At 39.0% G+C, this 17,246-nt stretch overlaps 1 protein-coding gene and 2 long non-coding RNA genes across 4 annotated transcripts; 1 reads left to right on the top strand and 2 right to left on the bottom strand.

The window, feature by feature from the left end:
* Positions 1–344: 344 nt before the first annotated feature.
* Sema5c (Semaphorin 5c) lies at positions 345–15,328 on the top strand. The gene is made up of 11 exons (XM_017165813.3): positions 345–855; positions 1,345–1,508; positions 2,136–2,235; positions 10,672–10,879; positions 10,959–11,132; positions 11,801–11,932; positions 12,003–12,202; positions 12,269–13,995; positions 14,053–14,208; positions 14,271–14,473; positions 14,539–15,328. The coding sequence occupies exons 1-11, from the start codon at positions 851–853 to the stop codon at positions 14,761–14,763; spliced, it is 3,294 nt and encodes a 1,097-aa protein (XP_017021302.1). The 5' UTR covers positions 345–850; the 3' UTR covers positions 14,764–15,328.
* LOC121503134 (uncharacterized) lies at positions 3,715–6,394 on the bottom strand. 2 transcript variants are annotated; one of them, XR_011444844.1, is made up of 4 exons: positions 5,808–6,366; positions 5,497–5,628; positions 4,064–4,545; positions 3,715–4,000 (listed from the first exon to the last, which is right to left on the bottom strand). It is a non-coding gene; the product is annotated as an uncharacterized lncRNA (long non-coding RNA). The 2 variants fall into 2 exon arrangements; XR_005991303.2 differs by having other exon boundaries at positions 3,716–4,545; positions 5,808–6,394.
* A 1,014-nt stretch (positions 15,329–16,342) lies between the features above and the next one.
* On the bottom strand, positions 16,343–17,001 carry LOC108073901 (uncharacterized). The gene is made up of 2 exons (XR_011444906.1): positions 16,800–17,001; positions 16,343–16,732 (listed from the first exon to the last, which is right to left on the bottom strand). It is a non-coding gene; the product is annotated as an uncharacterized lncRNA (long non-coding RNA).
* Positions 17,002–17,246: the final 245 nt, after the last annotated feature.

Below are 17,246 nucleotides of genomic sequence, written 5' to 3'. Positions count from 1 at the left end.
TAGCTTAAAATCTAAAATCGTAAAAAATATTATAAATTGGTTCTGCAGAGCACCAACTCAAATACACCTCGTATTTCTCCCAGTGCATCCCCCAAGCCCAGCCGAAGCTGAGCCGAAGTCGAGGCCGCTGCCGAAGCCGGTTCTCTTCGTAAACAGCGCTGCTGCTGCGACGTGGGCAGCGATTGCGCGTCGGCGTTTTTAGCCTGTTCTCAGCTCTACTCTTTGCTCGCCCGTTTGTTGTTTGTTTTGTGCTTGTGCTTCGTTTTTACGTTTTTGTTTTCATTCCATTCGCCTCTCCGTATCGGATCGGCTGACTGGGAATCGAGCGCCGCTCGACAGTTCAGTTTCTTGTGACTCTCTGCGCGGTTAACTTGGCCGATCGGCGGGCATGCGCGACTCCTATATCTGAATCTGAAGAATTGTAAGAGGAGGAAACCGAGGCAGCAGCAGAAAAAAACCCGTCTCGCTATATACGTCGACTTTGTTGTTGCTGGTGTCTATCTCTGTGCCTTTTGTCAATGATTTTGAAGCCAACCCAAGAGGGTAGCTAAATTTCGATTTTCTTCTGAGAATTTCCAAAAAAGAATCAACCAAGATTTTTAACAAAAATTTCTAACAAAAAAATTGTTCCAAAAGTGTGTGTGTTTTATTGTGTGAAAAGTGAAAATCAGTGATCTGTAATGATCATCTAAAAGAGAAAAAAAAAACCGCGCGCCATTATCGATTTGCTTAGTTATCAAGCACATGCTTATATTTATACAATTTACCAACGGTTTTTTACAATCTGCTCACCGCTAAAGTTGAATGGAATAAATTTTAATCTACTTTTTTGCACGCTACGTGACACTAAATGAAGTAAGTCCCCAACAATCTGCCTCTGTAATCGGCCGTTTTACTGTTTACATTTTTTTATAAAATATATATACATTTCGTTTTGAGGAAGTGTAAAATGTTTCACGAACAATACGACAATATTACATTGAGAGTGTGATTAAAAATGTTTAAAGCAGTGATAACAGTTATGTTTTTTTGTTAAGTAGGAAGGGGGTTTAATGATTGATATTGTTGATAATTAAATAAAATAATTTAAATTACAAAAAGAAATGTGTTGAATTGAGTAAATAAATTGAATAAAGTATTCTGTTGAATTTTATTTTATTTAATCTGAAATATTTTAGTTTATTATTTACTATTCGGGTTTTGATGCTGCTCAAGGAAATATGTATATGATTTTTAGATTCGAAAATAACCCTTTCCCTGCAATTTAAAATCATTCGACTAATTTTTATAATTCTTCTTTTATTTAAAATATAATAATTAACCCATTTTCTTCTTTCTTTCCAGCATGTTAATTTTAAAACTTCCCAAAATGTTTAGCCAACTTTGGCTTCTACTGCTCCTATCACTCTTAACCCTACAAGGCCCACAGCCAACGGCCGGCAGTGGTTACAAGACGCAATCGAATGTGGAGTTGCTGGAGAACGATTCGCGATACATCTCCTATCAAGGTGCGTTTCGGGGCGGGGATTATCAAAAAACTTACACCAAAACTGTGTCAATTGCAAGGCAATCAATCAAGTTAGCCACTTGAGGGGAACTGTAAACTGTAAGCCGTAAATTGGGTTGATGTCTGTCAGAACTCCAAGTGGCTCTCAGAGTCTGCACTCGATATTACGCAAGGGAGGGCCAACAGGTGCCATTTCACCCACCTGTCCACTATTTTTTTTGTTGTTATTTGCTTGTCAACAAAGAATTCCCTCAGCTTAACCAGTCGCATTTATGACACCTCTATAAATCCGAGTATCTCCGGCTTTTAATCAGAAATCGCTCTTCGTGTTTTGCATTTTGTTAAAATATTTGTTATTTTTTCTGGTTTTGCAACGGAATGTATCTTCAGTCGGACACGAAATGCGAACTCAGCTCGAGGTTTCTGGTGACAATGATTTTAATTTTTGTATAGGGTTTATTTTTTTTTGACTTTACCTCAAGTTAAATATTAAAATTCCGAGAAAAGTGAGAGAGCCCTTCAGAAACACTTGAATATTAAAATTAACAGCAAAAGAGGGTTAAGATGGAAATGGGTCAATAAAAATTGTTTTAAAAATCCAAACATTAATTTAATTTATTTCTTTCAGATTTAATGTCCACTGCTAAACGATTTTACGATCCCGAAACGAGCTGGTATTCGGAAATGCTGTTCGACGTGGCCAGGAGCCAAGTGATTGTCGGCGCCAGGTAAAAACCAGGAGCCTTTACTTATGTTATTATAGCTAGTTATTATGGGTTTGGTTTCCGGCCAATATTGAGTCACGATTAAGCCCTGCACGTACGTAGTCACTCTGACTGTTCTTTTGCGCCGAACGACCCGAAAGATTATTATTATTTTTTTGTAGACTCACTTTTAATTAGTAGCACCGATAAGTGGGTCATTATTTTCAAAGTAGATAGCGATAGGGGAAACACCCCCGAAAATAAATCTTCTTAGACGTATGCGTGCGTGTAGGGGTTATCAGGGATTACGTAAAACGCAGCGATCCAGGGAAAATAAACAGATGCATTGCGTACGTAAAACGCTGGCTGATAATGTTCTTTTTTTTTTTTGGCAGAAGATTAAGTTTACAAAACACGTATAAAAATGAAAGTGTACGCTTTACCAGAACCTCATGCATATCAGCAAGCTTGAAATACGAATAAAAAACCCTCGAACAGAACTTATCTCGAGTACCTGCTGTGGGCAAGGGAATAAATAAAGATAATTGAGTGTAAAAATAAAAATAAAAATTAAAGGAACAAAAAAAAAAAAAAAAAAGAAGGAAAAGGGAAAACGCTAAGGTAACCAAAAAATATTTAGCAGGGCACAGAAAAAAAGAGAGAAAGACCATGTGTACTCCACTTATTTGTTGAGCAATTTAATATACGAGTATACTCGTACTCATACTTCTACTCGTACTCACATTCGTATCTGTATCTTGTAGTTTGTTTTTCATTTACGCTATAAGAACCCGAGGCTTGAAGTCTATTTGTTTCTGCCTCGCATAGTAGATGCGACACCTCTCCAGTGGAAGCCCCGCGATAAGATACTCACATGGACGCAGATGTCTATAGAATATAGTGTCGTCACATTGATAAACTCACTTATACATATAAAAAGATATGCCTTAACCCATTGCTGCCTGCATTGGCGTAGGAAAGTCGTTTATCATGCCGTTGTCGTCAATCATTTGTCAGACATTTTCAGTATCTTTTCCTATACTCTTATACCCTCTTCTTTACCACTTTTCACACTCATATTTACCAGGTTTTGTGAGTTATAGTATGACGATAAGGTCTCGATATAAAAACCGTTGCCAGCAAAGGGCAACTGCTCCAAATAGAGACCGAAAGTAGGTGGGCAGATAGGCAAGTGGGCTTTATTAACCACATAAAATGTAATTTATTTTTATAATGTGTAGGCTTACGCGATAAAGCCAACTAATCAAAGGGCCTAGACGGGTTTTAGATTGCCGCTGCCGCTGGGATTTCTTTTTTTGAGTTTCTTAAAAATAGTACAAGTTTCGCTTTGTGAAAGTTTTATGAAGATTTGTGTTTTTTAGAACACTAAAGATTGTCATATCTAGGTGATATATGGTTGATAAAAAGTAATAAATAAATCAATCAGTTTGAACTGTAAAAATATTCACATAAGATATCAATTCTTGGAAAGGTAATAAATGAGTTTAATATTTTAGGCAGACTTTATATATTAAACTTTTCACAGAGCTTGATTTAATGATAAACTAAATATTTCTAAAATTTGGACCATAATTTAGACATATCAAGATTTATTTGTATTACATATCGTTTCAAGATTTCAAAATGTACACTCAAAGATTAATACAATCTAGAATCAAACACTATATTTTGTACCAGATAAGCCCAACTACCTCTGGCTCTAATCTCCAAACAAACCACCTAAGGTTAACCATCATCCTTGCCAGTGCGGTTTCGATAAGGCTTCGCCCTAAAATAAAAAAAAAATAGGTGTAGAGCCGTCTTTAAAGACGAACCGAAGACCTGCAAGTACCGCAAGTAAGCCACCGAATGACCCTCGATGTTGCCGCCACATAAACCATCTCTAATCGCAGACCGCATTTTAATTGCGGCATAGTAGTATCTAAACTAGTTGTACAATTGTTTTATGATTTCTGGGGTTCAGATGGGCAATTGCCCCGGTATCGTAATAGTATCTGTGTGGGTCTGCTGCCGCTGCTCAGTTGTGGTGGTGAGCGAGTGCATGCTATGCTCCTTGTATCTGGACTGCAGCACACTTGACACGACTGCAAGATCGGATTACGGCCAGCCGCCTGTTGACGGGGTCTGTAAATGGGAATGGGAATGGAATCGGGAGTGGAATGGGCATGGAATACGGGAGTGGAATGGGCATGGAGTCCGGGAGTGGAATGGGAATGGGACTCCGACAACGCTCTTGTCCGTGTTTCATGACGAGTGACGAGGCAACTTGGTTGCTTTGCTTCGCTTTATTTTTTGTCAGGAGCAGAGACAGCACTGAAAAAAGACCAAAAGACTAATTAAAAATAATTTCTACAAGTAAAATTTATTATAGTTTTTATATCTTTATATTTTTAAAGTTGAAATCAGCTTTTTTTTTAAAGATATTCATATTTTGTGGCTTATAATTGAAATTATTTAGTTTTTATATGGCTTGAAAATTAAAATATTTTTAGTAAAAACCTTTCTGGATTTTCCCTGATTTTTCTCAGTGTAATTTTGGGCTGCAACTGGCCGAAATTTGATATAGACTGCATTAAAATAATATTCCGTTTTGTTTTCGCTTTCGTTCGCCTTCGCAACCTTTTTGTGAGTTCCTGCAGTACCAGTACATGAAGATGCATACATATATATATTTATACTACATAATGCTCGCATTATTTTGTTGGAGGGGTCGGGGTCGGAGGGGTCGCTTAAGCGCTGCTTTTCGTATTGTGGCTTGTCGCAAATGGAGCATGCAAATGACCTGCTGGGAAGCATTTCAAATGTTTATACATATGGCTCAACGAAAAGTTATATAAACAAGGAAATTATTTTCGTGTGTTGTGCATTAACCATAATATTGTTTTTTCCACTTGAATATCAGTAGGGTGACTTCCATGGGAATTAGAGGATAGACAGCCTAAGAAACAGGAAACTAAAATAAATAAATGAGTAAAGTTACAAGGATTTTTATAGATTTACTTGAATTATTTAAATATTATTTTTACCCCTTAATAAATCATAATGAACGTTGGCTTAGAACCACCCAAAATATGCCCAAATTACTAGCAACTCAATTTTTGGAAGTACAAGCCACAAATATGCACCTGTGACAGCCAACGTCAGCGCGACGGCTACTGGAGCACACGGATACCAAAAATTGAAATCAAAATTAATCAAACCATGTTCGGAGACAGGGGCGTAACTAAGGAGGGGGCAAACATTTTGCATATTTCTATAACAAACCTCTTGAGCGGCTCCAGACTGACACACAACTATTCGAATGCGGATTGAGTTTGAGTTTGAGTGCAAGGAATGCGGCAGTCAGTGTAGGTAGAGCTCAGTAAAGAAGTACAGTCGAGACTCCTTAACTACAATCTGGGAAATATCAAAAATTAGTTTAAAAATAAAAAAGAGATAAGAAAAATAATTTTATATATTATTTACCTAATTTAATAGTAGAAAAAGAGCTTTAAAAATATTTTTAAACCCTAATTCTTAAGTTCTAGTCTGATATAAGAATTATCTTTTATTATTTTCCCTTTTGCGATGCTCACCTGTAATTGGCGCAGTTTTAGCCAAGATTAGCGGCGGTTGTTGCAGCGGCAATTTTAATTACAAGTAACCCATTTAAGTCCGAACAGCAAGAGCGCCGCCAGAGCGGCAGACACAACGCCCACGCACCTGGCGCACCGGCGACCACTTGAGCAACTTACTCGCACAGGTAACCGGGCAATGGGTAATAGGCGACAGGCGGCGACACCGCATTTTTAATAGCTCCAGTCGCGGGCCCAGCCATATAGATATTTATATATGTATTTGGTATCCGTATCTGTATCTGTATCTCAAGCCCCGGCTCCACTTGCTCCACTGCGCTTTACAAAGAGGCCTTTTTGTTATCTTGTCGCGCTTGTCGTTCAAATAAAAAAGTTGCCGGCAAACGCAAGGTGTGCGAAAAATATGCGCACTGCCAATGCTCAGATACAGATATAAAAGCTCTCAGATACATATGCACATATGTTGGGGTTTTTGGGTAGATGATGCAAATGGGTCAGGGCGAATTTTTAGGAGCAGTTTATAGTAGGTTTATTTTATGTATTTCTGTCTCGTCAGATGTTGATTACAACAGTTGAAGCTAGTTTATTTAGGTTTAAGTCTACAAATTAGGTGGCATTACAAAATTATTAAACCAATTTTAGGTATTAAATTTGATGTAGTTTTGTATTTAATTAAATAATTTTTATAGATTCTCTTCAGAGCTCTCCCTGGAACTTTCTCCAGCAATATTAATTAATATTTAAACAAAATCACAAACTAATTACGTGCCGTTTAGTAACGTTTTCAGAATTCTAAAGATAATGTCTTAGATATGGCGGTGTAGCTTAGAGGAGACTGCTGAGGTGATCGAGCGAGCAAACATCCGAGTATTTCCATGCCCAAGCTCAGGCATATTTGCACGCACGCGCTTTTGCAAAAAGATAGCGAATGGCAAAGAATAATGACAAATACAAATTAAACAACTAACAAAACAAAGTAAAAACAAAGCAACCCAAAAAAACAAACAGCATACAAGATACGATAGTACAGCTTAGTCGAAATTAAATGCGGGTAAAAGAAAAGCGCGAAACATGTGTATCGGCCTTTTTCACACCTAAGCAGAATGCCAGGTGAAACGAAAGATAAAATCAGGTGAGGCAGCAGCAGTGGCTGATGGTGTGATGAGTGAGAAAAGGGGTGCGGGGAGTTAGCTATGGCTTTTTTGAAAGCCAATGCTAATTGACAAGGCCGTTGCTTATCGCCGCACGGGGTGGTGCACATTGGCAGTGGAAGAGGTTTTCTAAAAAGAAACAAGAAACAGCTCAATGAACTTGTCAAGGTACAGAGAGAAGAAAATGTTTTTTTTTTTTAATATAATAAAAGATTGGGTTTTAAATTTAATTTATTTAGATTTAAATTGAAGTTTTTTAATATTTTTCAATGGTTGTTTGAAGGGTAAAGATTTTTTGATGTCAAAATATTCTAGAATCAACGAGCCTTTATTATTATAAATTTATAATTTAAATATCTATATAGTCAAAATTTGTTTACTGTGCAGATAGGAATCGTGTTAAAATTAACAGAAACTTTTGGAATTTGTTATGCTTATTTGCAATTATTTTGTACTATTTATATATTTAGACACACCTGAAAGGAGTGATTTTTTTAATGGAAGTAAGCCATACCCTTTATATTATTTCAGTTGATATTTCTACTAATTTTAAAAGTCATTTGAGTGCTAAGAAATATTTTTTGAGTCACTCGTTAGAAATACTTAATAATGTTTATTATTTTAGGAGCCATAATCTCTCATTTATCTACTAAAACCACGGTAAATAAGTACACTTTTGTTTAAAGACAGATTTTACAACATTTTTGTTTGATTTTCTTTAGAACGTGACAAAGGCAAGGTCTTGAAATAATATTTAAAAATTTAGTCACAAGCAAAATAAACCATTTTATAACAAATGGTGTGCCATTTGGTGATAGTTTTACTCATAATTTAGTACAAAAAACCAACCCTATTCCTAATGGAATGTCTTCCTGATGATTTCACTTTATTTTCCATAATTTTCACCTGTTCTTATGGCCATATATGCAGATGTATAGACGTAGTAAGTGAGCATAGCAAATGTAATCATAGCGTTGAGGAGGCCGCACTTGTCGGGCTACTGAACCCGCCAAGAACTGGGCTCTGTAACGAACACAATCAGCAGTAATTAATTTTTGCAGCCGTTAAGTCTGGGAGAGATTTACACACACGACACACCGGACCGGCCAGTAAAGGCAATTTTTTTCCTCTCGCACTGTTTTTTTTTTGCACTTTGCATTTTTGCAGTTTGGCACATTTCCCGGCTTTTGTCACGTCATTTTCACAGGGTTTTTTTGTACCAGTTTTTTTATAGGTTTTTTGTTATGAGTTTGTGTCGAGGGGTGTTGCCAGAGAGGTGCCAAAAGGGGTTATTCAATTTCCGTTGACGCCCCTCTTGAAGACTTGCAAACCACTCCCCTAGCACTTGCATAAGTCTTTTTATAAGAACCTTTTCAGACACTTAGTCTCATGGCGCAGTTGTAATCTTGAGATTTAATGCCTTTTGATTACTTCTGACTTACCTTGGAACAATAAATATATATTGTGCTATTTACAGGTATTTCAGCTAATACTTGGAACCTTACCCAACAAGCTTAACAACAGTCAATAAATGTTAGCTTCCCGCTAAAGGTTCTTATGAGTTTTTAAAGCTGATAAGTCCAGAACAAGGTTCACAGAGGATGTGGGATCTATAAACTTTAATAACCAAAGTACAGCCTTAAAAATTAAAACCATTAACAAGCTTTAACATAAGTTTAACTCATAATAAATGATATTATGGTGTAGCAATGACATAACTTTATAAAAAAGCAAAATATCCATAAAACTCTTTTATAATTTCTGCTGCTACCTAAGTCTTGACATTTTGTCCGGCAGTTGCGTGACAGATCAATTAATTATCGCCTAATTGAAGGCTATAAATTAGACTTGAAATGGCGATGGAAACCGTATAAAACTATAAATTTGCATCTGCCCATCGCAGGACTATTGGCAGCTGCTTTTCCGTTTGCACATCGAATTGAGTTTTAGGGAAGGGCGGATTTTCGCAAACTGTTGGCGTGTTTATTACCTCATCACGTACCGCTTAAAACGCACAGGCAGCAGCGCGTGGAGCTCAGGTTACCACCTGAGCGATATAACGCACAACCTGAGCTGTAAAACTGGACGGAGGTTGGTCGTCGAGAGGTGCCACGCGCCTTGCGCCAGCTGCAATCCAAATGATTGATATTGGGCGAGCTGGATCGTCAGCCTATATGTGCACAGGGAGAAAATGTGGCAAGGTTTCTTTAATATTTTAAATTTAGTGTTCTTAGCTGGAGAAGAAAATATTTATAGGGTGGCTTATTTTTGCTTAAAGCCTATATTCCAGATTAAAATAAAAGGTATTTTCTTTTTATATTTGTTTATAAATCGTTAATAATATTTTATTATTATTGTCAATTTATAAAATTATTATAACCTCTGAAAACAAGTTATTTCCTTTTCTTTATTAACATTTAGCCTTTGAAATATCCTTTGATTTGTTTATTTTTCTTTTAAACGATTTTGTATGTCTCAAAGAAGATTAAATTTAGCTCAGACTACCCCATTTTCTCCCAGTGTAGCATTGCCCAACTGCGCTTTCAATATATATTTATATATACTATATCCTAAGGCCTCTAAACAGCCGCAAGTGACCATTAGATGGCTGGACTGTGGGCAGTGATCTCTTTTTAGCTCCAGCTCTTTGGCGACGTCTGGTCGGCGGCGGCATTCCTTCTCAAGCCCAAGCACGGCGGCGTTCTCCATTCCATTCCAAATCCAAGCCAATCCAGCTTTCAGACCAGCCCCCCCTTAAAAATCCCGCATATCCAATTGAAAAAATGGCGCTGTCCAAGTCGAGATGTAACCATTTAGCAATTGCTTCTCGCGCATTCGAATGCACTTGATCTATTGATCTTCGTGTTCGTTTCGCCAAATCCGCGTAGCACAGTGGTTGTGTGGTTACAGTGGTTATTAAAGGATATAACAAATATTTTCTAAAAAGATATATTTTTATATGTAGTAAAGTAAAGAATTTCAAAGATTTTGATTTACATATTTGTGAAGATATAAAAAACATTTCCTATTATCTTAAATTCATTTTAGCGAATTAATGACTTTCCATGTCCCAAAATATTGCCTAATTCAAAGACTTAACTACATATAGTATGTCTAGCATATATGTATATATTATATATTCATACACCATGTCAATCTTATCGATGCCTAACCCTCGACTATGTCTTTGTCGTTATCCCAGACTTGAGAGAGCAAAACTTTTCCAAATGGCACACTGAACACCGCACACCTCACAAATTGGCAACCACTGTGCCGGGGCCAAGTTTCGTTACCTGTTTGCCTTGCAGTTCAATGCACTGGCGGCCAACCAGTTGAAAATTATGACAGCTGCTGGAGAGGGGGGGATCGAGAAGGCAGGAGGTGGGAAGGAGCTGCAGCCGCAGCCGAAGCTGGAGCCGGAGCCGGAGTCTGCCTTATTTGTAAACAATTGTGGGCCGTCTCTCTAACTGTTATTGCTGGCCAATAGGCCGCCTTTCAAGAGACGAGCACTGAAAGAAATAAAGGAGTTTAAGTGCCAGTCTTATGCTTAAGGAAAAAGGTTTTAAGATAAATTTAATCAGTTAAGAAGAGATTATAGAAGCCTATTGGAGATAACTGGGAAGAAGTTAATCATATTAAATGAAATCAATCATCATTAATTATACTTCATAATCCTCGTCTAATCCCTGTCTAAATCTCCTCCTCCTTTCCAGGGACACTCTGTTCCGCATGTCTTTCGATCTGGAGCCACTGGAGCGGGCCAGCTGGGGGGCCACGCCATCGGAGATTGCCATGTGCCAGGCAAAAGGCCAGTCGGAGCGATGGTGTCGCAACTATGTGCGCGTGCTCCACAGCTACGGTGAGAACCAGCTGTACGCGTGTGGGACGAACGCCTTCCAGCCGAGCTGCTCGTGGCGCCAGGTGAGTGGTCGTGGTCGTCGTCGTCCAAGTCGTCCAAGTCGCCAAACTGACGCGCCATTTACCCCTTCCCCCCTTGCAGATGGAGAACCTCAACATCACTGGTGTGGACAGCGGAGTGGTCAAGTGCCCCTTCCATCCGCAGGCGAACAGCACCAGTCTGCTCCAGTCGAATGGACAATTGTTTGTAGGCACCGCCACAGATTTCTCGGGTAGCGATGTGGCGATCCTGCGAACGGGAGTGCAATCTAACGAGGTGGGTAAAGGGGGATATATTCGGGGTTCACATGGCGTATAAGTGATTTTTTGTTTATTTAAAATATATATTCAGGTTTTATTAGGGTTACTTATTTAATTGCTATTCAATTTCTTGATTTTATTATGCAATTTTCTTTTATGTTTTATTTTCCAGTTATTTTTTTTTTTTTAGCTAGCACACCTTGCGTATGAGTAATTTTTTTCGAATTTAAAATATCAATTGAGGCTTTTTTATGGTTATATATTTAAATTTTATTTTATTGTTATTTAATTTCTTGCTTTTATTATACATTTTCCTTAATATAACTTGACATTAATTTGCTCAGTTATAGGCGCCTTTATATGAGCTTGGCACACCTTGCGTATGAGTAATTTATGTACTTTAAACAAGCCTTTAATCTCTCTTTTTGGCTTTTTATCTATGTAAAGTGACTTTGTTTTATTTCAAACTTATTTTAACTATTTTTGTTTGCTAATTTAACGTAAGGATCCTTTAAATATACAATTTTAAATGTATAAACATAAAATTAAAGTACAAATTTATGTTAAGGCCGCAAATTTATTTAATAAATCTTAAAATTTCTTATTGCTTTTTATATGGTATTTATTTATTTATTTAAATTATATATTTTATTTATATATGTTAATTTTATATTTTATTTTCAGCGTTTCCTCCGCACAAAACAATACAACAATAACTGGCTGAGTGGAGCCCAATTCGTGGGCAGCTTCGAGGCAGGCAACTTTGTTTACTTTTTGCTCCGCGAATCGGCAGCCGAGCACATGAGCTGTGGCAAGGTAAGCTTATTAATATCTACATATATATTTATATATATAATAAATATATTTATTTATATTCCTTCCCCAGGTAATATATTCCAGGATAGCTCGAGTCTGCAAGAATGATGCTGGTGGTGGCAGGCTATTGAAGGAAAACTGGACATCCTTTTTGAAGGCTCGCTTGAACTGCTCACTGCCCGGGGACTATCCCTATTATTTCGATGAGATTCAGGGCATGACATATGCCGAATCCGAGTCCATACTATATGCCACCTTTAGGACTTCAGGGTAGGTTACAACAAAAGGTTTTCTAAAGCTTCCTGTCATATTAATCCAATAAATTGTTCCCCCCAGATCCAGCATCTTTGGCTCTGCAGTCTGTGCCTACAACCTCAGTGCCATTAACGAAGCTTTCGACGGACCCTTCAGACACCAGGAGCACGCGGATGCAGCCTGGCAAACGGTGGACACCAACCAGAGGAGCCAATTTCAGTGTGCCAGCGGTTCAACCAGCTTTGGCCACTGGCTGGAGAGTTCCCGTTACCAACTCATGGACAAGTCAGTTCAACCCATTGGTGCCCAGCCTTTGTATCACTCCAAGCTGGAACAGTTTGGTCGCCTGGCCCTGGACATTATCCATACGAAAACGGAGCAGGTGCATGTACTGTTTGTGGCCAGCAGTGGTAATCACATCAAGAAGCTGTCGGTGAAGTACGGCGGAGGCGAGGCTCAAACCTGTCTGGTGGAACTGTGGCAGGCGGATGACACTGGAAGCAGTTCGCTCTTAAACATGGCTTACCTCAAGGTTAGCGATTCGCTCTACCTGGGCACCGACCTGGCCCTCACCCGGATACCCGCCCAGCACTGCAGCCGGCATGTCTCCCAGTCGAGCTGCCTGAACGCCATGGATCCGTACTGCGGCTGGAACGAGCTGGTGGAGCGTTGTATGCCTCAACCTCTAGACTCCTCTGTGTGGCAGCATTGGCATCAGGCACCGCAACTCACTTGTCCAGTGCTAAATGCTCCCATTGATGGTGGATGGTCCACCTGGAGCCCTTGGGCAGTGTGCCAGCAGCATGAGCAGCCAGACAGCAACTGTCAGTGCCGTCAGCGCAGCTGCAATAATCCTCAGCCGCAGCACGGAGGCTCCACTTGCGAGGGCATCAGCACACAGGTGACCAATTGCACTCAACATGGTGGGTGGACAGAGTGGTCAGCCTGGTCGCCCTGCTCTCAAACCTGCGGCATAGCCGTAAAGATCCGGCGACGTTCTTGCGGCAATCCTAAGCCAGCGTATGGCGGACGCACTTGCGTGGGCTCGGAACAGTCGGAGATTTATTGCCGCCATCTCCCTCCCTGTCCGGTGGCCAAACCGCAGTCCGTGGACGGCGGCTGGGGTCCGTGGGGTGAGTGGAGCGAGTGCAGTGCCCAGTGTGGTGGTGGCTTCCGGATGCGTCGTCGCGAGTGCAATGATCCGGCTCCCCTCAACGGCGGCATGGAGTGTCCAGGCTGCCGGCTGGACTACGAGGAGTGTAACATGCAGAGCTGCCAGGAAGTGCGCAAGCTCAGTGCCTGGACGCCCTGGCTGACGTCTGCGGGCAGTGGAAACTCGAGTGAGCCGCATTTGGAGCGACGCTACAGGTACGCCTGCCGGGCCACCAGTCCGGATGCCAGCTCAGTGAGAATTAGTCTGGCCAAGGAGGAGTCCCGTAGCTGTCATGCTGATGGAAGCTGTCAGCGACAGGGTGACCACGAAGCCACGGATTCAGCGGATTTGGCAGACTGGTCACCATGCAGCGTGAGTTGTGGTGGTGGAACCCAGCACCGGCAACGAGGACGCGGCACTCAGAGTCGCGTGTGTAATCTTCAGGCCTGTCCCACGGATGACCAACTGACGGGCAATGCCATAGACAACGAGCTGGAGCATGGAGAGTGGGGTTGTTGGTCGGAGTGGTCTGCTTGCTCGGTGACCTGCGGATTGGGTCTGCGTCGGCGCACAAGACGCTGCCTGGGAGGACACGAAAGGATGTGCCAGGGTCGCGCCCTAGAAGAGCAAAAGTGTGAAATGGTACCTTGTGAAGGTGGGTTTTTTAAGTCCTTGAACTTGCTTCAGTACTAAATTCTCTTTGTCTTTTAAGATTTCCTGGGCTGGAGTTCTTGGAGCGAGTGGTCTAGCTGCTCCAGCGATGGCATACGCCTGAGGCATCGTCGCTGTCTTATGGAGCAGCCCAGTGCCCAGGAGTGTCGGGGGGCAGAGTTCGAAAAGACCGCCTGTGTGCCCAACGAATGCGAGGGTAAGCCTAGGATTTTTAAATAATTTAATAGAAATATTAATCTATATATTGAATCTTTGCAGATGTCCAGTCTGCCTCTACGGCCACTGTGCCCATTGTTATAGGAGTTTGTCTGCTGATAACTGTGGCCTGTTGTCTGGCCACCTATAGATTCACCAAGCAGCGTTTCCTGCTCAGCGCTGAGGAGGCTCTCAACAAGACCACTACTACCACAGCCAGCTTTGACACTTATCCCAATCAGTATTCCAGCCTGCCCACCAAAGATGTGAGTTCTCTTTACCTAAATACCCCCTGAAAAAATATTAATAAATATATATTTCTATCTGGCAGTACTACGACCAACGACCGAAGCGCCAGTCCAGCTTCCGCATGCCCGCCAAGACGAGCAATCTGGGCAATGGCAATGGCAATGGCACCCTCAATCGCAACAACATGCATCACAACAACACACCCAAGGTCCTGGCCAAGACCTATAATGACTGCGAGACGGGAACGCTGAAAAGACAGTCGGCTTTGAACAATTGCCGGAGCAACATTGATGATGAAAAGTTCTAGATCCGGCTGTAGCCTGTCTCCTCTAGTGCCATGGAAATATTAGAACGATATATATAAATTTGATTTTTTTTTTGCGCCGAATCGATGCAGAAGCAAAAAGTTCCTTGAGTGACTCACATTGAGTCGTTTTAGTTAAGCTAATTGAGGTAGTTATGGACCTAAGTAGTTTCGATTAAGTTAGTTAGAGTTTAAAGTTAAGAAGAGAAAGTATTTTAGGGGATTTTCCATTTGAAACATTTCAAAATTTCAATAAGATTCACTCTGTTTTTGCATTTAATTTTGTAGATATGAGTCACTTTAAATTGTTGTACAAATCGTTTAAGTTTATTATAAAAAATAAAAACAAAGCGAGACTGACCGTTAATAATTGTTTAGATATGAAAGAAAATGTGCTAAATTTCCCAAAATTAATGCCATGCAGCGAAATATTCAACAATATTTAATTATGTTTAATTATTCGCCTTAGTTTAACTTTAATTTATCGTAGTTTTTAGAGTCCGAACTGACGTAGTCGAGATAGAGCCTAAGATACGTACACTACGAGAAAATAAAGCGAGTTTTACTAACCAAAGTGTGGAACAAATTTATTTTAAAAATGATTTTTTGGGACAAATAAAAGTTTAAAAATTTCATAACTCAGTCAAAAATGTATTAAATTCAATTCGGTAAACTGTTATATGCTAGTTTTGTTTAGGGTAACAAATTTGCTTACTGAATTCAATTGTTTAGGAAATCAAAAATTTGTTTCAGTTTTGAAAATTTTAACGATGTAACCCCTTATCAAATTTTGAAAAAATGGGAAAATTTTGTTAGTCTTTTTTCTTTTCCTGGCATAGCTAGAAATACGCTCCTGTGAATGCTGATCAAGAATATATATGATTTATGGGCTTGGAAATGACTGCTTCACGTAATAAAATCATAATATTCTTCAAGATGACTGGAAATATTTAAATTCTTAAATCGTTTTCTTTTATGATAATATTTGGACAAATAAAGTGTAAACATTGCATACTCAGTCAATAAAAGTAACAAATTTAATTCGCAAAGCTGGTCTGGGTTGACAAATCTACATACCGAGTTTTAAATTTGAAAATGGAGTAAATTTCTGGCCATTTTTTAAATTTTAACGATAGAAACTTCACTGAAAAAGAACGTTATTCGTATTATTTTTGGTACATTTTAGACTAAAATCAATGCAATAATCTAAAACGAAAATCAAATTTTATAGCTCTTAAAGTTTTTATAGCGAGTGGAGCTAAAAATTAGTACAAGATCCACATGCCGATATATAAACCATCGATCAGCTGGGTTTATAACCAAACTTTATGGTTACCAATTCAAAGATTTATATTGAAACTTATTTCCATTTGTGTAATTTAGAAAATATTAATAATATTTATTATATTCTATTTAATATATATTTTATTAATATTACTATTTATTTATACAAAAAATTTTAGTACACGATCCACTAGCTAATACACACACCATTTTATCAGCTCACAACTCGAAGTTTTCAAAACCACCTCCATACACATTTTAAATGGCGCCACAGTATCTAATAAACAAATGTAAAAAATAATTCTTATTTTCTTCTTATTTTTTTTATCATAAAAATTATTTTTTATAATTAAAATTTTGTTTAATTCTCTTTAGGTACAAACTCCTTATATTTTAACTCTGATATTGCTTTTTGGAATCTCATATCTTCCTGGCGAGCATGGCCTTTAAACCTCCTATGGGCCAACCTAAGTTTTTCCTTTATGATCTTACTCGATCTTATCGGACCGAACCGTGCACGCTGGCGAGTGGACATCTGCTGCCAGCAACGCCTAGCTTCGTGGGCTATTCTTTCAGTGTATGCCCCAAAGAAATTGTAAAAGGCTTCAGGGTTCCGAACGCTACGTCCAAGAGAGGGGTAGTGTCCTTTTATTTGCTTGTCCTGGAAGCTCTGGCCGAGGTTGTCTGTCTATTAAAGAGTAAAAAGAAACAGAATGAAAAATGGGTATTAACGAATATCAGTTAGAAAATAATACCTCTTCAGCGGAAACATTAAGGATATAGGAGCTATGCCCCTCACACTTGTAGAATGAAAAGGTTGTCATAATTTAAATTTAAAAACGAAAGATTTATTCAAATACTATAAACTTTTCTGTAGAAAACTAATGATTTAGACTAGATATAAAGCAGCAGCAAATTTTAAAAATCTGAATACAAATTCATCGACTGCTTGTAGGTTTTCATTCAAAACAATACATTTTTCAATGTCTTATTTTTATACCCTTGCAGGGTATTATAATTTCAGTCAGAAGTTTGAAACGCAGTGAAGGAGACGTTTCCGACCCTATAAAGTATATATATTCTTGATCAGCATCAACAGGGGAATCTTTCTAGATATGTCAGGAAGAAATCGATTTTTTGGCCATTTTTGCAAAATTTTATAAAGGGTTACATCATTAAAATTTTTGATTTTGATAAAAAAA

The sequence above is a fragment of the Drosophila kikkawai genome, chromosome 3L (genome assembly GCF_030179895.1).
Source record: "Drosophila kikkawai strain 14028-0561.14 chromosome 3L, DkikHiC1v2, whole genome shotgun sequence".
Lineage (NCBI taxonomy): Eukaryota > Metazoa > Arthropoda > Insecta > Diptera > Drosophilidae > Drosophila > Drosophila kikkawai.
Note: the sequence above shows the minus strand (reverse complement) of the source record. Positions and strands in the feature narration are given on the sequence as shown.

Coding starts and splice junctions, on each gene's coding strand:
- Sema5c (XM_017165813.3), top strand. Junction 1,509..2,135: donor GCGATACATCTCCTATCAAG/GTGCGTTTCGGG, acceptor TATTTCTTTCAG/ATTTAATGTCCACTGCTAAA. Junction 11,133..11,800: donor CGGGAGTGCAATCTAACGAG/GTGGGTAAAGGG, acceptor TTTTATTTTCAG/CGTTTCCTCCGCACAAAACA.